Genomic DNA, 23,804 nt, shown 5'->3' on the forward strand with positions numbered 1-23,804 from the left:
ACAATTACTAATTTATATATTCAATACATTATTCTCTCAACCTTTATGTTTGAAAATTTTAAAAAGCAGATGGGGATTAAAAAAACATAATGAACCCATATATGTGCAACAAAATGACATTAGGTGGAGTATGAACTCTAGGGCTAACCCAAAGGAATTAAGAGAGAGATTCTCCAAACGAGTTTCTCTCCGTCACTTCAGGCCTCTACACCTCTCTGCTCCTTTCATTTGTTTCTTTTTTTCCCTACATCCTCCTCCCTCACCACTCTGCCTCTCTCCTCACCTCTCTCAGGTCTACTTCCAAACTAGTAATAATATAATCACAGTATATGTATTAGTACTTTTCAAGCTCATTTAAAAGTTTTAGCTTCTATGTTTTAGATTAATTTGAAATAAGTTGAATGGCTTAATTTGTATTAGAAAGTAAATGCTGAATTAGGCTGCAAACAAAAGTCAAGAGAAATAGCAAACATCCATTTATTCTTATTTACCTATAATATGTATTATATGTAATACTAGATACAAGTAAATTATATCTGTTGAATATAATTGCATAACATTTAATATCAAAATTTTGTTATACTTCTGTTATTCTAAATTTTAGGAAAGGATAGAGGAAAACTAATTTATAACAGGGTTTGGCAAACTTTTCCTGTAAAGAGCCAGGCCATAACGATTTTAGGCCACATACAGCCCGTGTCACATCATCATGACCTTGGGTTTTATTTTTGGTAAACAATCTTTAAAAATGTAAAACACAGCCAGGTGCAGCGCCTGTAATCTCAGAACTTTGGTAAGCCGAGGGGCCAGGGTGTGGTTGGGGGGGGAACAGATCATCTGAGGTCAGGAGTTCAAGACCAGACTGACCAACATGGTGTAACCCTGTCTCTACTAAAAATACAAAATTAGCCGGGTATGGTGGCACACACCTGCAATCCCAGCTACTCAGGAGACTGAGGCAGGAGAATCACTTGAACCCGGGAGACAGAGGTTGCAGTGAGCTGAGACTGCATCACTGCACTCCAGCCTGGGCAACAAGAACCAGACTTGCTCTCAGAAAAAAAGTAAAAAACATTCTTAGCTCAGAATGTAGCTACACAAAAACAGGCCACAGGCTGGCCTGGGTGGACTGTTTACTGACAACTGAATTATAGCACACTGGTTATAGGAGCCACTGCAATAATACACAATATCTAAAGTTGTAATGTGACTAAAATGATTTTAAAAGTTGGTGTTTACAATGCTTACGACGGCACTATTATTATTACTATATATACTGGAGAGGACACGACATAACTTCCTCCAATAGTGTTTCTCTAGTATATCCAACTTTCTTTATCGATAAAATGAAGGATCTTGAGGCACCTATTTAGATGTTCCATATTTGAGAAAACGTCATTCATACTTGGGATGTTCTGATGAGCAATTATGTTCAACAATCGACCAAACTAAGTAAAATGGATTAACAAAAAGGTGACCACCCAGTAAATATAGGTCAGTCCAAATTATAGTAAATATAGACTAATGGCCATGGTATCCTTGGTAAGGCAACTTCACTCCATGTAATCTCACCTAATTGAACTTTTGTTACCTCCTCACGTTTTTCTATAACTCTCATCTTTTATCTATCCTTACCTTTTCCCCCCTAAATATTTTATGTAAGGAATGATCTGGGTAAAATTTCAATGTTTCATTAATAACAATATTGATATAAATACTCTTATATAAGATAAATAACTTTTAATTATACGTCTTACATATAAAACATATAACTAAATTTTTATAATTTTCTGGTAAGTACATTTTTACACATAAAGGAAAGAGGAATGGAAGAAAGGCGTATACAGCAAATCTCGCTGCTCAGTACCTTTGCATCAATGAAGCTGTTTGGCATGATCATTGGCATTAAAGATTCTTCATTTCCTCCAACTCCTTCCAGGTTCTTTCCTACATTTCCACTAGCTAAGGAGGCACTGGTACGAGGTAACTGTTGAGCTCCATTCTGTGCCGTCTTGGAAGCAGATGATTTCCTAAAATATTGGCAAGAAGAGGAAGTCTTCTAATTTCACAGAAGATACAGGCAGATGAAACACCTGGCCTATCAACAAAACTTTGCAAACAAAGACGTTCTTTTAATACCCATTTCTCAAATATTTTTAGAAATGAATGTTAGTGTACTGCTGCAAACTTTTATTATTTAAAAAGGCATCTTTATTTCTTTTTGTCTCAATGTCTACTTAATATAAAATTACTCTCTACAAATAACTGTTATTGCTTATTCATAATTTGTGTGGAAATTATAATTTTTAACTTATATTCTCCCCTTAAGGTCTCAAGATTATTGCACTAGCATAACAATTCACTTTACAATTAATGATGGTAAATTTACAATTGTACTTCAAGATTTAGGCATTACTAAACAATGTGCATAAATATTTTATTTAAAAATTCTTATGGCCGGAAGCAGTGCCTCAAGCCTGTAGTCCCAGCACTTTGGGAGGCCGAGGCGGGTGGATCACGAGGTCAAGAGATCAAGACCATCCTGTTTAACATGGTGAAATCCTGTCTCTACTAAAAATACAAAAAATTAGCTGGGCATGGTGGTGCGTGCCTGTAATCCCAACTACTCAGGAGGCTGAGGCAGGAGAATTGCCTGAACCCAGGAGGCGGAGGTTGCGGTGAGCCGAGATCGTGCCATTGCACTCCAGCCCGGGTAACAAGAGCGAAACTCCGTCTCAAAAAAAAAAAAAAAAAAATTTCTTAAAGTAAGAAACTTTGACAATAAAATCAAGGCAGTTCTATATACACAAAGATGTTAGAACTATTTAATTAACATAAAGTTTTTGAGTAGTATGTTTCTATAGAGAAATAGGAAACATATAGAGTAAACTGAAAAATCTATGCTAATGGAGGGTGTCGAATGATGGGGATTACCTAAAACAACTTGTATTTGACGTTGACTTTTTTTTAATTCAAAAAAATAGCCTTAAGAAAATAAACGAAAACAAAACCCAAAATAAAAAGGTTTAAAATAGACAAGTTTACTGAATGCAAGTTACTAGTGAAAATTTAGCCAAAGTCAATCCACAGATGAGAATGCAAGACAGAGTTTATAGATACTCAATCCTTGGTTATTATATTTGTCTTAACCCTTGTCTAGAGAATCCCACCATACGTCCTGTGGTGTTCTCAGTGACTTAGGCACTTCAGGTACTGTTACTGAAATATAAAATATTTCAGATAGTAAGAAAAAGAATTTCTTTCATAAACATGATTGTGTCTTTTTTTTTTTTTTTTTTTTTAATAGACAGGGTTTCTCCCTCTGCTGCCCAGGTTGGAGCGCAGTATTATGATCATAGGTCACTGTAACCTCAAACTCCTGGACTCAAATCATCTTCCTACCTGAGCCTCCTAAGTAGCTAGGACTGCAGGCATATGACCACCATGATCAGCTAATTTTAACATTTTTTGTAATGATAAGATCTCACTATGATGCTTAGGCAGGTCTCAAACTGCTGTCCTCCCAAAGCTCTGGGATTACCAAGGTTTGATTACCACCATGCCCACACAAGTGTGCCATTATTATTATTTTTTTAACCAAAGGATATCCTGTTTCTCAAAATACTAAGAAAACGAGGACACTAGGCCAGGCACAGTGGCTCACGCCTGTAATTCCAGCACTTTGGGAGGCCAAGGTAGGCAGATCATTTGAGGTCAGATGTTCGAGACCAGCCTGGCTAACATGGTGAAACTCCACCTCTACTAAAAATACAAAAATTAGCCAGGCACGTTGGCAGGCACCTATAATCCCGGCTACTTGGAAGGCTGCCGCAGAACTGTTTGAACCTGGGAGGTGAAGGTTGCAGCAAGCCGAGATTGTGCTACTGCACTCCAGCCTGGGCGTCAGAGTGAGATTTTGTCACAAAAACAAAACAAAATCAAAGAAAGAAAGAAAGAACACATGAGGACACTAGGTCCTCATTTAAGAATATTTTATTGGCATAGTAACATTTTCAAATAGTAAGAAAATAACCTCCTAAAATGAGCAAATTTCTGTAGCTATAAGAACTCAGGGAACAATACTGAACATTTATTTTAAAGTAGGAAATCCTAGTTACTCTAAAAGACACTTGATTTCCATTTGTTTCCTGTGGCTACTGTAATTTAAATGTTTTTTAACCTCAACATCTCTAGCAATGGAAACACACCTGGCTTTACTTCGGTATATTAAGATGAGAACACAGATGAGGATGCAGGTCAAGGCTATGCCAACACCTACAGCAATGCCAGTCATTGATTTTTGGTCCAGATGGTAATATCCTGAATAAACTAGAGGGGAAAACACATTTATTCAGAATCAATGAGAAAAACAAATTATTCAATTTATTATAATTCTCAGATACTTGCTTTTCCAAAATTTTTCTTCAGCTCATTGGAAAAGTTTTGACATTATCAGTATCAAGGCAGCAAAGACACACAGTAATCTTTAATCAGTGGTTTCCGAGACAGATTTATCTTCCAATATTAAAGATTTTAAATATGAGTTTTAGATATCATAGTATAGCAGTCATGAACACCAATTCATAATTTATAAAACAGGCACAAAGATGTTCTTTGATAGACCCAATAACAGATTTTATGTCATGCAGCCTTAAAAGCAGATCTGTATGTTGAAGATTAGTTTTCCATTTACATACACTAAAGCAGGGCTCTCATAACTGCCTGTGAGTCACTAGGGATAATGTGAAAATGCAGACTCTGATTCACTAAGTCTGGCATGGGGCATGTGATTCTGTGTGTCTACAAAGCTCCCAGGCGATGTCATGCCGCTGGGTTCTAGACTACTCTGAGTGGCAAGGTATTTGAGAAGTCAGTATGAGCCCTGCTTTCCATTTCCCCGATAATACGGTAGCCACCATGGCTCTTTCTTGTTCTTAAATCTGACTGCCCCGTCCTGTTCTTTTCCTCTCTCATTCTCTTTCTAACACACACACATCCCTGGCACCGAATAACCATCCTCTGTGGAGCTAAGAGCCCTTAATCCTGCCCTGAGTTCAGCTGGCATTTCCTCCATTTAGAGCAGCCCCTCTTCTCCACAAGCCTACTCCTTCAGAGCGGAGGCAAAGGCAGTGTCCACTCCTGTGCTACTGGGGGCACTGGCCTTCTTGAGAACACATGGACAGCTGTAATGACCACAGCAAGGATGGCTCTCTAAAGATATTTTTTCCATTTGCTTTTCTGAAGAGAAAAAAAAAAAAAACCCAACTTTTTCTCCAGAAAGGTTGTTCTTCTGTGGTGAAAACTGTTCATGAAAACCATGCTCCCTTCTTAACTTGAACACCGAAACCACCAGTGCTGTTTATTTCTGTGAAACCTCCCAGGAAGCCCACTCCCACTAGCTCACGGCTGATGTGGCTCCTCTGTCTTTGTGGATGCAAAGCTGGAAGAATAATTAACTGGAAACACAGTGGTTTTAAAACTGCAGTTAATTCTGAGCTAATTTTGCCTCTTTCTAGGACTACGGGGAAAAGCCATGCAGCTCCAAAACATCAGAACCTCATCAACAACAACTTAAGGAACTGAAAGCCACTTTAGGGATATGACAATTGTAGGAATGGAAATAAAGTGTAAGGGAGAATACCGTTTTTTTTTTTTTTTTTTTTTTAAAGAAAAATCACAGTGATTATGGCAGTATACAGACCTTTGGCATCTGTAGCATCTAAACGCTTGGGCCTCTGATTTGATTCAGAGGTTTCCTTTGGAAGTACTGCCAGCTCCACAGAATTTGAAAAGGGTCCTTCTCCCACCTCATTGGATGCAGATATCTTGACAATGTACACATTTCCTGCTACCAAGTTTTCTAGCAAAGCCATGGTTATTGCTCCTATAAATACATCAATTACAAATTAAGTGAACGTTTAACTTTCACTCTTTCACTCATATTATACACTGTCCTTTATTTTTTAAAAATATTTTTCTGATTATAAAGATGCCACATATTTATTGTAGACCACTGAGAAAATAAAGAGAAATATAAATAAAATTACAGTCTTCCATTGTTAACATTTCAGTATATTTTTTGTGTGTGCATATGTGAATATTTCTGAATACATAATACATATTTACTGCATAAATTTTTATATATTAGAGTTTTCACTGAACATTGTAGTATGTACATATTCCAAATATAGTCCTTCTTTGTAATTCTATTTTAGGAGCTTTTAAAACTAGTACACATTTTTCTTTGGGTAAACACACACACACATACACACACGTACACGTATGTATCTATTTGTGTATGTGTGTAATGTTTTACTCTTTACATAGATATGAATACAAATAGAATTTAGGACATTTTACCATGGAACATTTCAAACATGCACACAGAGATAATGGTATAATGAGCCCAGATTCAATAATTATATTCTTATTTTTTAGAGACAGGGTCTTGCTACATGGCCCAGGCTGGACTGGAACTCCTGGGCTCTCCAGTAGTTGGGACTATGGGCAGACTCTACTGTGCCGAGCTTTCAATGATTATAACTGGATTTTTAAAAATCCAGTGTGATAATCATTTTTTTAACTGCAGGTGCTTAAACCAGTTATGGTAACAGCTGTGATAGGTAAACTTGTTCTTCCTTCCTAAATTAGAACAACATGATTATTTTTGAAAGCAGGGATATCTTTTTACTGGCCTTATTTTTTATTTATTTATTTATTTTTGCTGATGGAGTCTTGCTCTGTCCCCCAGGCTGGAGTGCAGTAGCACAATCTGGGCTCGCTGTAATCTCTACCTCCTGGGTTCAAGCGATTCTCCTGCCTCAGCCTCCTCAGTAGCTGAGATTACAGGCACCTGCCATCACACCTGCCTAAATTTTTTTTTGTATTTTTAACAGAGATGGGGTTTTACCATGTTGGCCAGGCTGATTTCAAACTCCTGACCTCAAGTGATCCACATGCCTTGACCTCCCAAAGTTCTAGGATTACTGGTGTGAGTCACTGCACCCGGCCTGGCCTAATTTTTACCACAGATTTAAGATAAATGGAAGAAAATGCACAATTATGTAAGAATCTCAGAGTACTGAAGACATGTCTCAGATTAAACTATCAAAATCACCACCAGCAATCTATGTAAGATCTAATTCTCTTCCTAATTATCATTTGAATTTATATATGATATTTGTTATCTAAAGTTATTTTCTCTGTTGCATGACTGCTAAGAAAGATTCCTATTTGGACAATGCCATTTCTTGAGGTGTCTTGTTCTGCCACTGCACCAAAGTATTTGTCTTATAAAATACTCCGACCCTAGGAATTGATTCTAGTGCTAAAGGTGTCATAGAAACTCAACCAGAAACTTGTTTCAGCACTATGTTTGTGGGTGGATATGCACAGGGAAAAGGGAAATCTAGCTTTCCTTCCCTGATTTCATCTCATTTCTTCCTGACTCAGCGCAGCCTTACAATAGCTTCAAACAGCTTACAATAGTTTGTGACAGTTGCCTCCTGGCCAGAGTTGGCTATCCGAGTGCACTTGCTAGAGTATATTTCATTATGCAAGCAAAACGTGGGGTGCTCTAAGAGCTGAGGTCATGAGACAGAGGCCACCTCTGCAGGTCACACGGTGTGAGGCAGCCAAACCTCCAGCAGCCATGCCAGGAGCCAGAACACAACTTGTTTTCATGTTCTCTGGTTTCAGCTTGGCCTGAAGAGAGTGTGAGCTACTTGAGTACACAACTGTTAAATAAACAAAGTGACCCCTATTTAGAATCAGGAAGAATCTTTCTACTGTTACTATGTTTTTAGGCAGACGAATTAAAAAACAAAGATGTATTATGAATGTTACACAGCTAAAAGGAAGAACATTTCCATGTATTCATAGAGGTATAAATAATTTGAGTTTCTGTTTTATGGTAAAATGCATTTAATTTTAAAAAGTACTTGGCAAAAACGAATCGCTACCAGAAACTAAATCTTTTCACTTAAGTTTTATACGCAAACCAGCAGTACGTGTGTGCGTGCACTCCCTTTTTCCCCCCAAAAGTATCTTCATTTAGATAAAAGGGAAACTCTAACATTCTGGGTCCCCTATGAGGACACTCAAAGCATTTCACAAATGCTAAAGTGATCTGTCTATATTCTCTCAACGGGCTTCTCAATCTTAATTAGTGTGATTATTTCCATCTCCTGCCTTTTATATGTGCCTGAATCTTTAGTCAGACTAGGAATCTTATAAGCAAGACAGTGTAACAGGCTAATTCACATCAAAGCTGGTCAAATCTTGTCCTGTAACCAAGTGAGGAATTTCTGACTTGGGGTATGTTATTGAACTGTACTTTCCTCATGGAGACAATAGTTACCACTTCATATAATTATTATAAGGCTTAAATAAACTATCATTGGCAAGTATCTGACACAAGTGTAAATATTCAATAAAAGCAAGTTTTCTTCCTTTACCTCTGACTCCTCCTCTTTCTCTTTTGGAGAATAGAAAACTTTTTTTTTCATATTTGGACCACAATGTCCATTTAAATTATAAAAGCAAAAGGTAAGATTTTGGGGTTGGAGCAGTGCCCCAGAATACAGTCTCAGATCTTTCTCTCCTCTGTCCACATGGTTATGTAATTTTTTTTCCAGATCCACAGCCTTAAATATCACCTATACATTGATGACTAGATATATCTCTAGTCCAAAACTCTCCCATAAACTTAATTTTCCCACTGCTTAATCGGCCTCTCTACATAGACATCTAAGACACATCTCGAATTTCACACTTTCATAACAAAACCTTTGATTTCTCACACTTATTTCACTTCTGTTTTTTCTTATGCCCCACATCAATATACAAGCACATCTGACTGGCTTTTCTTTCAAATTGTGTTCCAAAGCTTATTACCATCACCATTACCATGCCTGTCCAAGCCCTCATCAACTCTTCCATGGACACCTGCCTATGAAATGGTCTCCTGGCTTCCACTCTTACCTCCTTACAATCCATTTCACAGGTGGCTGCCAGAGCAATCCTTTCAAAATGTAAACCTGATCAAAGGTCTCCAATACCTTCCTCTCTTAGAATAAAATCTATGGCTCATGAAGTCTGGTCTGCATGTGCACTTGGTTACCTCCTTAATAATTCACTTCTTACTGCCTGCTCTTCCTCTCACTCCAGCCTCTCTGGCCTTCTTGCTGTTCTTCTAACATGCCAATGTACACTTCTGCCTCAGGGTCTTTACAGCTCCCCGAAATATCCACAGGGTTATATTTGGATGTCATTTCCTCCACAGAACTCTTTTACTGCCTCCATCGCTTTGTTATTTTTTTCCTTACTGCAACTGTCTTTTTTTTTTTTTTGAGATGGAGTTTTGCTCTTATTGCCCAGGCTGGAGTGCAATGGCATGATATCGGCTCACTGCAACCTCCACCTCCCAGGTTCAAACGACTCTCCTTCCTCAGCCTCCCGAGTAGCTGGGACTACAGGCATGTGCCACCACGCCCAGTGTAACTGTTTTTATAGCGTTTATGACACTAGTTAAAATCGTAAATACTTGTTGGCTTGTTACCTGTGATATAAGTTCCAGTGGTGGTAGGGATTTTGTTTTGTTCACTGTGGTACTGCCAGTTCCTAGAATAGAGCCTGGCACATAGTCATCACTCAATAGTAATTAGTTAATAAATGAAAATGTTCCTATTATTGGTGGTCCAATTCATTTGGGAAATGTTGGGTTAAATGGATTCCTTTATCACAGGATTTCTAATTTCCAGTGTCAATCTCTAACAAGAGGAAAGGTATATGGTATTCCTCAAACTTATTAAATCATAAAAAAACTTTTTTGAAAGAGAGACATCTTTATGATAACAGGAAACTATTCATAAAGGACAGAATTCATGAATTGCCGAGATAAAACATACTTTCCTCCAGTGCCTTTTAGATTTAAAAAGAATTGTGTACTTTGTGCTGATTTACTGCATACCAGGAAGGTAAAGGCTTTCTTAGAATCTCTCTTTTTTTTTTAGACTGAGTGTAGTGGCACAGTCTCGGCTCACTGCAACCTCTGCCTCCTGGGTTCAAGTGATTCTTCTGCCTCAGTCTCCTGAGTAGGTGGGACTACAGGCTCATGCCTACACCCTATAATTTCTGATCCATTTTAAATTACACACGAGTTAATTTCATGTCCTACTTCTGCTCAACCACTGTACTACCATGTACCATTTCAGCCACAAATATTATATGCTCACCAGAAACATTTTTAAATGTTTTGATTCATGAAAAATATCATTTCATTTGTATTAAAATATGTGAATTAAATATATACATAAATATATATAAACGTAGTATGTATAGATTAATAGGTATATGGGAAAAAATTGACATTTTTTCCTTTATCTTTTTCTATACCATAACTTTTCCAAAAGTTGCCATAATTATACATAAAAGACATTTTAATTTTTCTTTAAATGCCATGCTATAGTCCTTGCTTTTTGTTTAAATGTGAGTCAAACTCTTATGTTTTTCTCTCTCTGAAAAGTAAACTAAATTACTTTTTACTGACTTGTTTTCTATGAATCATTGGCCTTAGCTATGAAAAAAGTTCTCTACATTTAACAAATGACAAAAGCTTTTCACAAATAATGTTTCTTAGAACCACAGCAACTAACAGATTATTTTTTCCTGTGCACTGTTATATAGCTAGAAGAGCTTACATAAATGTAAAAATCTGGACTGTAATTCCTTTCACTACCGAGACATCAATGAGGCAAAATGCTATTTTCTGAGCCCTGTTCCAAAATTACAAATGGATACATTTAAAAGAAGCCAGGATAAAATATATATTGCTTCCTTTTCTTTTTTGAGATGGCATTTTACTCCTGTTGCCCAGGCTGGAGTGCAATGGCGTGATCTAGGCTCACTGGAACCTCTGCCTCCCGAGTTCAAGCGATTCTCCTGCCTCAGCCTCCCTAGTAGCTGGGATTACAGGTGCATGCCACCATGCCCAGCTACTTTTTTGTATTTTTAGTAGAGACAAGGTTTCACTACATTGGCCAGGCTGGTCTCGAACTCCTGACCTCAGGCGATCCACCTGACTCAGCCTCCCAAAGTGCTGGGATTACAGGTATAAGTCACTGTGCTCGGCTCTATATTGTTTCTTTTTAGGCACGTACAAATGAAGAGCTCAAAGAAATATGTGTTCGTGCTATCAAAATTATTAATACTTATAACACCTCATTAAATTGAGTTATTTAGTTAAGTGCTGTGTCAATAAATCATCACGAAATTGAATAACTGAAACCAAATTATATATTTTAAGAATACTGTGAGGCCAGGTGCAGTGGCTCATGCCTGTAATCCTAGCACTTTGGGAGGCCAAGGCGGGTGGATTGCCTAAGCTCAGGAGTTTGAAACCAGCCTGGACAACACAGTGAAACCCCGTCTCTACTAAAGTACAAAAAATTAGCCAGGTATGGTGGCATGCACCCGTAGTCCCAGCTACTTGGGATACTGAGGCAGGAGAATTGCTTGAACCTGGAAGGTGGAGGTTGCAGTGTGCCAAGATGGCGCTACTGTACTCCAGCCTGGGCGACAGAGTGAGACTCCATCTCCAAAAAACATACTGTGGTACACTGTAGCACTAAGGGCCTCTAGCAAATTATACTCCCATCGATTCACACACTCTTGTAGCCTTCCTGACACTGGCTCCAGACTTGGCCATGTAGCTTACTCTGCCCAATTAGATATTACTGAATGTGATGAAAGGAGAGGCTTGTGAAAGTTGTGTACATGAGGCTTCCTCTTTTCTCTTTCTGACTTTGAAGCCCTCCCTTGCTGTTTGTGTGTGTGTGTGGTGTGTTTTTGGTTTTTTTTTTTTTTGAGATGGAGTCTTGCTCTGTCACCCAGGCTGGAAGGCAGTAGCACGATCTCGGCTCACTACAACCCGTCTCCAGGGTTCAAGTGATTCACCTGTCTCAGCCTCCTGAGTAGCTCTGACTATACATGCGCGCCACCACGCCCGGCTAATTTTTGTACTTTTAGTAGAGACAAGGTTTCACCATATCGGTCAGGCTGCTCTTGAACTCCAGACTTTGTGATCTGCCTGCCTCAGCCTCCCAAAGTGCTGGGATTACAAGTGTGAGCCACTGCGCCCGGCCTTTCTCTTGATGTTTTTAGGAGGGTACTCAGAGACTATCAAACCTGTAATATGGCTGCAGTCTTGTGAAAGACCAACAGAACTGCAAGCTGATTTTAGTCCAAATTGTTGACTCAAAGAACTGTGAGAAAACAAAATGGTTATTTTAAGTTGTAGATTAGTTTGTCAGGCAGCAATAGATAACCAATATAAACACAAAATCATATTGCTGCCAAATGCTTAGTACTTTCAAGTCTCTTCAGTGACCAGGAAATCATTACTTAGTGGGGCTTCTGCTTAATAAAAAAAAAAAAAATAGGAACATGCAATGATCAAACTCCAGCTAAAGTTGTCATCTACTTATTTTAAAACTCATATTTTATATTACACGCACATAAATATCTTTTATCTTCTTAAGTGGATAAATATCCTCTTGAAAGGTACAATGTATATGGGAATATCTAGTACGGTACAGTGTCAAGGTGGCCACTACGTCTCCTGCTTGAATTTCTTCTTCAGCCTTTTATTGGTTGGCAAACTACTCTCTTCTCAGAATGCATGTCTGAATTAAGAAAGTGTCAAAATAATAAAGTTTCACTATTTATGTGATGGATCATCTAAAAACTGGCAAACAGGACTTGCCCAAATTAAAGATTCAAGATTTAGTCTGGGTGTGGTGGCATGTGTGCCTGTAGTCCTAGCTACTCAGGAGGCTGAGATTCTGCGTCAAAAAAAAAAAAAAATTGCAAGATTTAGAAAAGGATATAATGATAAAAGTATGCACTAAGAATCCTAAAAACTTTATAATTCAGTTTTTCTCAGGTAAAAAAAAAATTACTCTAAAAAACTAAAGTCAGTGTTCTTAAGCCCTAATCATCTTTTCCCTGTATTTAAGAGGACTCTAATATTCATAAGCATCAATTTTTTTTGTATGTGGACCATTTTAGTCCATTTAGCACAACAAAGGTCTTCTCCCTTATATCTGATCTCCTTCCAGTGTTTCCTTCTCCTATGCAAGACACACCACCAGAAATCTAAGACTTATCCATTAGAAATCTTCCCTTCCTTATTCTTCTCTCCTTCCTATTGTCCAAGCTATCCTTAATTAACTCCTTAATATCTGCCAACCATCCTCTCCTTTCCATCTTAATCCTCACTGGATAGTCCTGGCTTAGCATCTCTTTCCTGGGCAGCTACAATAACTTCCTAACTAGTCCCTTTGCATTACTCTAATCTCCAGTTGGCCTCAACCAAACCTTTTTTTTTTTTTTTTTTTGGAGACAGCATTTTGCTCTTGGTGCCCAGGCTGGAGTGCAATAGTGCGATCTCCGCTCACTGCAACTCTGCCTCCTAGGTTCAAGCCATTCTCCTGTCTCAGCCTCCCAAGTAGCTGGGATTACAGGTGCCCGCCACCACACCCAGATAATTTTTGTATTTTTAATAAAGATAGGGTTTTGCCATGTTAGCCAGGCTGGTCTCGAACTCCTGACCTCAGGTGATCCACCCACCTTGGCCTCTCAAAGTGCTAGGATTACAGACATGAGCCACTGCGCCTGGCCAAACCTCTTCTATTAACAAGAGTAACAATAACCTTTTTGAAACACAAATTGTTCTTAAAAATTGGTGGATGGCTTCCCAAGGCTCTTGGAACAAAGCCAAAATCTTTACTCAATTATTACGTCATACATAAAAATGTAAATTCAAAATAAACTCTAGATTCCCCTTTCATTTCTTTAACATTCAAAATCTTACTTTTCACCTTTCGTGGCAATTTATGATCATATTTACCTTCACGGTGTAGGACCTGCCACTCTCCTGCAATCCAGGCCTTCCTGGATGCATACAAGATAGTATAGCGAGTCACAACTGTCTCTGGGCCATCAGGGGGTTTCCAAGAAACCAGGGCGGTGTCATCCTCTATCAATGTCACTTTTACTCCAACTGGTGGGCCTGCCGGTGCTGCGCACGCACAACAACAAATTGTATGAGTAGAACAAAATGGTTCATAAACACTCAAATACCTCGCTGATAGGCTTAGAAAAAAGTTCAAAACATTAGAAACCACCATAAAAAATCACAGCTTTCAAAGATCATTAGTGAGCATAATAAAGTACTATTTTTCTTCTTTTATTTTCATAATATTTAAACATTAAAAAACATAAAGAAGATAGTAGATTCCTAGATGGAGAATCTAAGTTAAAGAGATAGCATTTTTAAAGTTCTTGAAATGTTTTGCTAAACTGCTAACTAGAAATGTTTACTTCCACCAACAGAACCTGTCTATTAGATATTGAGTTTCACCCCATTAGTGCTGATAGTTCTTACTAACATGTATAGAACATCAACATAACCTGATCTAGGAGACCAGTGAAGAAAATGCTTCTGAGATTAAAAAATTTAGTTATTCCTGGAAAAGTTGTGAATCAGTGAACTTACAGGGCAGACTTCAATCTAATAATATATCTGTGAAAAACAGTAAAATCTTGGAATTTAAGTTGACTCCATTTTAATATGAGCCAAAAGTGTGAACAGTTGGTTTTCAACACATTTCAAATGGGATATTGCCAAAACCACAGCAACAAAGTCCTATGTTCACTGTCATAAATGTCCCTTACTTTCTTTCTATATAATTAAAATAGAGTAGAAATGATGCCTATACAGTATAATAGATTATCTAGTCCTTTGTCCTCATTCTAGAGATAGGAAAATGTAGGTCTAGGGACATGAAACATCTTAGATAGAGTCATAGGTAAGCTACAGAATTGGTGCTCAATCCGATATATACATTGCTCTGTGCACACCATCAAGCTGCCATTCGTACAGAAATAACTTCATTATAATGTTGGCTCCTAAGATCATTAACAAACATATTATTCACTTACTGCCATTTGAAATTATTTGGCTGCAGATTTGAAGAACACACCTGATTTTTTTTTTTTTAAGTCTCTAAAAGGACACTAAATTTAAGCCTATCTGCTTGTACAATACACACACTGAGAAGAAAAAATTTAATTATAATAAGGAAAAAGAAATTTCAAAAGTGAAAAAAAAGAAACAAAACAAAACAAATATATAAATCAACTGGTAGGTGGCAACTAGGGTAATATCCTACTCAGAGTAAATATATATTTCTTAAAGATTTCCTTAATTTTTTTTAAAAGATAAAATCTATAGGGAGCTGTTTTCTTTACCTTCTAGAAGAGTAGAACGGTAGACCACAGGGCTCCAGGGACTGGAAAGCTGATCCACATGTAATCGAACAGCAAATTCATATTTGGTGTTTGGTTCTAGACCTTGAACCAACATGTGAGTTTCTGATCTATAATAATGAGTGAAGTTGTTAATGCTGGTAGCATAGTGTTTCTTTTTTCTTTCTTTTTTTTTTTTTTTTGGAGACAGAGTCTCACTCTGTCACTAGGCTGGAGTGCAGTGGTGCAATCCCGGCTCACTGCAACTTCCGTTTTCCGGTTTCAAGCAATTCTCCTGCCTCAGCCTCCTGAGTAGCTGGGACTGGAGGCACGCGGTAGCATACTGTTTCTAAAAGAATGTCAGCATTTCCAAATAGGTAAGGGCATAATTTTCTTTATCTCCTTATTTTATTTGAAAAAAATGTTTACACTAAAAGAACAATTTAATTGGACTTTTAAAATACTACATTTGGTGTTATCATATAGAAATAAGCCTATCAGTTGCCTCTCTGAGAGCAAACTTAAAATGTCCCAATAAAAAGAGATTTCCTCTGAAATACCAGAAGCCAAATCATTCATTCATTCAAGACAAAGTCTTGCTCTGTTGTTCAGGCTAGGGTGCAGTATGGGATCATAGCTCACTGTAGCCTTTATCTCCCGAGGGCAAGCAATCCTCTTGCATTAGCTTTCCAAGTAGCTAGGACTATCTATAGGCATGAACCACCATGCCTGGATGATTAAACAAATTTTATTTTTGGCTGTGCACGGTGGCTCACACCTGTAATCTCAGCGCTTTGGGAGGCCGAGGTAGGAAGATCACCTCAGGTCAGGAGTTTGAGACCAACCTGACTAACATGGAAAGAAACCCCATCTCTACTATGAATACAAAAATTAGCCAGGTATGGTAGCAGCTGCCTGTAATCCCAGCTACTCAGGAGGCTGAGGCTGGAGAATTGCTTAAACCCAGGAGGCAGAGGTTGCGGTGAGCCGAGATCACGCCACTGCACTCCAGCCTAGGCAACAGAGCAAAACTCCATCTCATAAAAAAATATACATAATATTTTTGTAGAGATGGGGTCTGGCTATGCTGCCAAGGCTGATCTTAAACTTCTGGCTTCAAGTAATCCTCCCACCTCAGCCTCCCCAAAATCATTCTTTTAGAGCACCGTGATGCGCATCTTTCTAACTCTAACCAAGAAACAGAATGACAACTGTCCCTACTTTTTGACTGCCAGTATGAAAATAGTCTTCTTTCTTTAAACATGCTAAGTTTAGTCACTTCAGAGTAATAATAGCTTCCTGCCTAATCTTATTGCATGAGGCAAGGAAAATTTAAAAATCACCTATATAAATTAATGTCAAAAAGTATGGTTTTCAGAAAATGGTAAGGATGCGAAACTCCCAGCCACTTTATGAGTAACTTAAGTTCTGAAACAAATGTTTACAGGTGAAGATCAAGCTGGGCCCAAGATGGTAAAAACTACGAGTTGCAGGTAGGGTGTGGGGAGGTAAGCAAAGAAGATAACCATTAATAGGAGCTACATACGTTTGAAGGTACAGAACCAAAGAAGCATTCTGCAGGCCAACGGGATTACAGCGGACGGTGTAGTTAATGATTTGTGCAGTGGTGAATGCAGGCCTCCTCCAGTGCAGGAAGATGGAAGATGAGGTGTTAGCCTTTGCATAGAGATTATGGGGTGGCGGTGGAGGAGGGACCATGCGATCACGAACAGCTATTGAGAAAAACAATGTTAATTTACAATACGACATAACATATAACATAGAAAGTGGTAAAATGGTAAAATAATAATATCCCAGTCTGTAAGATGATTTTAGGTCTTTCTTCCAGCAGAGATTCATAGTGATCTAGAAGTATATCATCCAAATCTAAACAACTCTTCCATGAGATGAATAGGGGGTCAAAAACGGCCATGCATCACGTAACAACAGGGATACATTCTAAGAAACGTGTCATTAAGTGATTTCACCATTGTGTGAACATCACAGAGTGCACTTACATAAACCTAAATGATATAGCCTATGGCACACCTGGGCTTTATGGTATAGACTATTACCCATAGGCTACAAAATTGTACGGCATGCTACTGTACTAAATACTGTAGGCAACTGTAACACAATGGTATTTGTGTGTCCAGACATATCCAAACAGAAAAACGGTAACAGGTTGCTATATGCAATAACAGCAATGTCATAGGTGATAGGAATGTTTTCACCTCCGTTATAATCTTATGGGACATATGGTCACATATGTGGTCCACTGTTGACGGAAATGTCATTCTGCTATGCATGACTATATTACTGATACTTAAGAGATTGGAAAGCAGAAGCACAGAGAAGTCAGGCTACTAGCCAAAGACACTGAGAAAACCAGTGGGAGACTTAAGCCTAGAACATCCTTTTTAGGAGCAGTACAAGTGAACAGCAATTGGAGAGAAACAATTAGTCTAGAGGTAAAAGCAGATTTTTAAAAAATTCAGTTTGTAGCTATTCAGTAGTTATTTTCCTCAGTTAAATGTCTTATTGTCTTCTGCAGGCAAAATGAAAGCAGGACTAATAACTCAATATAACTCACTTAAGAATTTACTGAGCACCTATTTGTTTAAGGTACTTCAGCTGGGTGTGGAGGCGCACACCTATAATCCCAGCACTTTGGGAAGCCAAGGCAGGTGGATCACTTGAAGCCAAGAGTTTGAGGCCAGCCTGGCCAACATGGTGAAACCCAATCTCTACTATATTTGCAAAAAAAAAAAAAAAAAAAAAATTAGCGTGGTGGCGCATGCCTGTAGTCCCAGCTACTTGGGAGGCTGAGGCAGGAGAATCGCTTGAACCTGGGAGGCAGAGGTTGCTGTGAGCCAAGACTGGGCCATTGCACTCCAACCTGGGTGACAGAGTCAGACTGTCTCAAAAGACACTATGCTATGCAGCACAGAGGACATAAAGTAATTAAGCCACTATGGCTTCCAAGTAGTGCTGAGACTATAACTTAAAGGAGGAGGAAGAAAAAGAACAGTGTGAGCTGTTGTAAAACAAACTGCCACAGCTTTCACTTACACACACATCCAGGAGTGCTGACAGTCTGATCTGCCTGATAGCCATCTTCTATGTTGTTGTAAGCCAGGAGCCTCACATGATATTTTCTTCTGGGGTCTATAAAGTAACCAGTAGAAAATAATTAGGACAAGGTCTCTAGATCTGAGCAAAGGTGCTGAATGGAGCCTTTATAGATTTTGGGTGAAAAAGCTTCTGCATGCATAAAAGTTCCCAGTACAAAATTTTTCTTTCCTTGTACTGCTCAATAACTCAGCAATCCACCTTCGTACGACTCTGCTATTATGACTACCAATAATTAACAATTTTACTTTACTTAATCTCATTTCAAACAATAACCCTACGACAACCACTCCTTCTCCTTTCTCTCCTCCTCTTCCTTAACTGGCCAGATAGATTCTTGATTTTAAAAGCCTTGGATGGCTTGACGGGTCATTTGCAAGAGGCTATACTATGTAGAAGTTAGTTATATTTGAGGGCAGTTTAATTCAAACTATGGAAACCAAAGTGAGGTTGTTTTATTCCATAAAGTTAAAAAAAATTACAATTGTCATCCTTTAGTACCTTTAAAAATTTATAGAACCATGTTTTGTTTAAGTTTTAAATTTAAATGTGTGCCCTTTCTACAAAACTACATCCTGAAGTGCGAACTTCACCAACAAAGATGAGTTGGAGCTCCCTCTACTGGCGTTTGTTAACTAGCACAATACTAAAACTAAAGTCCATCCCAATGAACATTACAACAAAATTTTTCAGGGCTTTGAGAAAATAGTTACACATTTTAACTTACATAATTTTAGAAATAAGAAGTTTAATTATAAAAATACATTTAAGTTAACTGTTTATGATGACATTTAAATACAGAATACTTGCTCAGGGCAAAAAGATACAACTCAGGCCAGGCACGGTGGCTCAGGCCTGCAATCCCAGCACTTTGGGAGGCTGAGGTGGGTGGATTACCTGAGGTCAGGAGTTCAAGACCAGCCTTGTCAACATGGCGAAACCCTGTCTCCACTAAAAATATAAAATTAGCTGGGTGTGGTGGCACATGCCTGTAATCCCATCTAATTGAGGAGGCCAAGACAGGAGAATCACTTGAACCCAGGAGGCGGAGGCTATGGTAAGCCAAGATCATGCCACTGCACTCCAGCCTGGGTGACAGAGTGAAACTCTATCTCAAAAACAAAAAAAAAGGATACAACTGGGCGACAGAGTCAGACTCTGTTTAAAAAAAAAGATACTATGCTATGTAGCACAGAGGATATAAAGTAATTAAGCCACCATGGCTTCCAAGTAGTAGCGAGCCTGTAACTTACGGAGGAGCAGAAGAAAGAAGTGTGAGCCACAGTAAAACAAACTGCCATGGCTTTCACTTATACATGCATCCTGGAGTACTGAGGTCGGCTCAACGACTCAGCAATCCGCCTTCATATGACACTGCTACTGTGTCTATTTACCAATAATTTACCAAAAATAATATATTTCTCTATTATACTTCTCTAAATAAAACAAAAACACAAATAAATTCAGCATTTCATAAGGGAAAACAATAATCCTTAATAGATATAACCAATGTGGAAAATGATGTGAAATTAAAGGTTAAAAATAATTCTAGAGAGAATCCAAACATACAAAAAGCTAAAAATAGAGGCTGGGAGCAGTAACTCACACCTGTAACCCCAGCGCTTTGGGAAGTCGAGGCCAGGAGTTTAAGACTAACCTGAGCAATACAGCAAGATCCCATCTTTATAAAAAATAAAATAAAAATTAGCTTGGTGTGGTGGTGCATGCCATAGTCCCAGATGCTCAGGAGGTTGAAGCAGGGGGACCAATTGAGCCCCGGAGTTGGAGGCCGCAGTGAGTTATGATTGCGCTACTGCACTTCAGCCTGGGCAACAGGGCAAGGCTCCATCTCTAAAATAAACTAAGCAAATAAAATCCCAAAATAAAATATAAGTTTATAAAACTCTCCAAAGTAATATGTTTATATAAATATTTTAGAAACTGATATTTTCTAATATTTAATATTAAAATTCATTGAAAGGATGTTCTAAAATATAATATTTTCATTTCCATTTGTTTTTTTCAAAAAAACCACAAGATGAAAATTTTCTGTGACTTGGAAAATTTCTAACCTTTCTAGAGGGAAAGGTAGGAAGACTAATCTAGCATTTGACTACCCTGTATAAAATGTCTTTTGGATACATCAGATTATTTGACTATCAGAAAATACCATAAGGTAGATGTTACGCCCATTTTATGTGTGATCTGTGATACAGAGGTTTCTTTGGTTTGTTTTTTGAGAAAGGGTCTCAATCTGTTGCCCAGGCTAGACTGCAATGGTACGATTACAGCTCACTGCATCCTCAACCTCCTGAGCTCAGATGATCCTCCCACCTTAGCCTCCCAAGTATATGAGACTACAGGCACACACCACCACACCTGGCTAATTTTTGTATTTTTTGTGGACTTGAGGTCTCACCATACTGCCCAGGCTGGTCTCTAACTCCTACGCTCAAGCAATCTGCCCATCTTGGTCTCCCAAAGTGGTGGGATTACAGGACTAAGCTATTGCAGCAGTCCTTCAAAGGTGTTAAGGGGAATGTCCAATACACATGAAGTTGAACAGCTGAGCCAAGAACTTGTTATTTCCATGACAAGGCCGCTAAATTTACGCAAACACATGTGCCTCTGTCAAAAGAGGTTTGTCTGCTTATAATATTTTGGTTTTTTTTATTTTTTGAGACTGGGTCTCACTCTGCTGCCCAGGCTGGAGTACAGTGGTGTGTTCATGGCTCACTGCAGCTTTGACCTCTCCTCTCTGGGCTTGGGTGATCCTCCTACCTCAGTCCCCCAAGTAGTTGGGACTACAGGCACACAACACCACACCTGGCTAATTTTTGTATTTTCTCTGGATACAGCGTTTTCTCATGTTGCCCAGGCTGGCCTCAAACTCCTGTGTTTAAGCAATCCTCTCGTTTCTGCCTCCCAAAGTGCTGGGACTATAGATGTAAGCCACCACGCCCAGCTTCTTATAATGAATTTTAAAAGAGATCAAAAAAAATATTTTATAAAACAATTATCAGAGAACACAGACACACTTTTCAAATGATTTAGAATACAAAGCACTTAAATTTTAATATCCAAAAGGTTCTGGTTGAGATTAATGGCTATTTAATTAGAATCTTATCTTCTTTTTCCCTCCTAACATATTGCTGAACACATTAGTCAAACGAATCCTGAGTTCAGTATTACAAATAAGACCTCTAGGCCAGGTGCAGTGGCTCAGGCTTGCACTTTGGGAAGTCAAGGCGGGAGGATCACCTTAGGTTGGGAGTTCGAGATCAGCCTGACCAACATGGAGAAACCCCAACTCTACTAAAAATACAAAAATTAACTGGGTGTGGTAGTGCATGCCTGTAATCCCAGCTATGCACGGAGGCTGAGACAGAACTGCTTGAATCTGGGAGGCAGAGGTTGCAATAGGCCAAGATCACGCCATTGCACTCCAGCCTGGGCACCAAATGTGAAACTCCATCTCAAAAAAAATAAAAAAGACCTCTGAATGGGTAAAAACACAATTCAAAATTCAATTGGATCTTTGCATTCTAGATCTTTATAAATTAATAGTGCAACTTTGAAAAAATATGTATGTATTATATATATTACACTTTGTTTTTGATATGGCTGGAGTGCAGTGGCATGATCTCCGCCTCCTGGTTCAAGCAATTCTCACTGCCTAAGCCTCCCAAGCAGGTGGGATTGCAGACTCATGCCACCACGCCCGGCCAATTTTTGTATTTTTATTAGAGTTGGGGTTTTGCCATGTTGGCCAGGCTGGTCTTGAATTTCTAGCCTCAAGCAATCCACACACCTTGGCCTCACAAAGTGCTGAGATTACAGGAGTGAGCCAACACACCCGGCTGAAAAATACTTCTTTATTCTGTCTCTACTCAATTAGAAGGCTGTCTTTAAGAAAGCCTCCAGAATATAAAGGTATTGTGCGAGAATACGGGAGATACAGAAAAAGAAGGATAGGAGAGATTTGCCCTAAAAGTAGCTCATGTTCTCTACAGGGGTCCAAACATGAATATAGCTATTTCTCAAAGAACGCTCACTTTGATGAAGGTTGTGAGTACAGGTGGAGAGATTAATCTGTTTTCTACTGTGCAAACAATTTCAGTCAACACTGCATGAATACATCTCCAGAATGGTTCCATTCGTTAGCCCTAAAATGGATTCTTCAACTTTTCCCTTCTTTCTTTTTTAAAAATAAACTTCTTATACTAAATTTTAAACTCAGAATTAAACTTTTTTCTCGGTCAGACAGAAACAGCTATGTCTCCCAAAAAGATAAGAGAACCAAGTTGCTCCTTTAATGCCTCAAACACTTGGCTACTGCTTCCTCAGGACAGACTCACAAAAGTCCCATGGGAGGAGGGGCAGCTCTTTCACTCCTATTTGGAAATCATCAGGGAGCAACCGTCTCAAGGACCAGATTCCTTCCCATGTTGTATTAGGCATACAAGATCTTTTCTAACCAAATAGAAAAGGTAAAAAAACAAAAAAACCAAAACAATAAATTCTGGAAATTATTTTTCTAGAAAAAAATTATAGGGCATACTATATGGAAAAAATAATTTAAAAGAATGAGAAACCCCACTTGTATTTTTCATAAGTGATCTACTCCTTACATCCTCTGAACCATTCTTAAAACTAACAAGTACCAGTTAGGGACAAAGCTGAGCAGCGGATAACATGGATTTACCACACGTTCCTCTTTAGCTGTAAAAAAATTTGCCTCCAACGTCAAAATCTAGTCATCATATTATTTTGGTTTGTTATTCCAGAGACCCTGGAATATCCTGGTTCCTTCCTGTTTATTAATTTGTCAGAAATTTGACTTCATGTTTGTAAACTTAAGACTGAAAGCAGAGACCAGTGCCCTCAAATAGTGTTAAGATGAGCATTACCAGACAGTAAGAATGATCAGTTAAAAAAGAAAAGACAACAGCTACAGAATTAACAGAATTAAGGATACAGGGTCAAAAACAGAGTTTAGGACCAATATGTGAAATACACAAAGAATGAACCTCAGCATAAGTAGCAAAAGTCAAGTCCTAAAACCTCATAGATCTGCAAAGACCCTCCTACGCCTAAGGGACAAAGCAGAGACCAGTGCCAACACTGTGAAATGCCACAGGGAACCAGTCCCAAGGCCTGTTACAGCTCTTCTTGTGTTAAGCACTGCCACGTATGTGGTGATTGGTTACATGAGACTCAGCAGACTTAGGCTATGTGGTTTTGGGGGGAAAACAACCGAGTTAGGAAAAACAGCCACAAGGAACAGTGCAGGCCTCCTCAAAGCCCAGCAAAGGAAGGAGGAGAAAGGGAAGACAGGGAGAAGTTTTTTTTTTTTTTTTTTT

General features: G+C 38.6%; 1 protein-coding gene across 1 annotated transcript in view; it reads right to left on the bottom strand.

Annotated features, from left to right (window-relative positions):
* PRTG (protogenin) overlaps window positions 1-23,804 on the bottom strand; it is a 129,222-nt gene that overhangs the window by 7,324 nt on the left and 98,094 nt on the right. Inside the window, exons 12-18 of the mRNA XM_017543374.2 lie at window positions 18,382-18,477; window positions 16,856-17,042; window positions 15,313-15,440; window positions 13,910-14,080; window positions 5,702-5,884; window positions 4,209-4,329; window positions 1,868-2,030 (exon numbers count right to left, since the gene is read on the bottom strand). Of these exons, the coding sequence (XP_017398863.1) occupies window positions 1,868-2,030; window positions 4,209-4,329; window positions 5,702-5,884; window positions 13,910-14,080; window positions 15,313-15,440; window positions 16,856-17,042; window positions 18,382-18,477 (1,049 nt within the window). The remainder of the gene's footprint in view (window positions 1-1,867; window positions 2,031-4,208; window positions 4,330-5,701; window positions 5,885-13,909; window positions 14,081-15,312; window positions 15,441-16,855; window positions 17,043-18,381; window positions 18,478-23,804) is intronic.

The sequence above is a fragment of the Cebus imitator genome, unplaced genomic scaffold, assembly GCF_001604975.1.
Source record: "Cebus imitator isolate Cc_AM_T3 unplaced genomic scaffold, Cebus_imitator-1.0 Scaffold154, whole genome shotgun sequence".
NCBI classification, from domain to species: Eukaryota; Metazoa; Chordata; class Mammalia; order Primates; family Cebidae; genus Cebus; species Cebus imitator.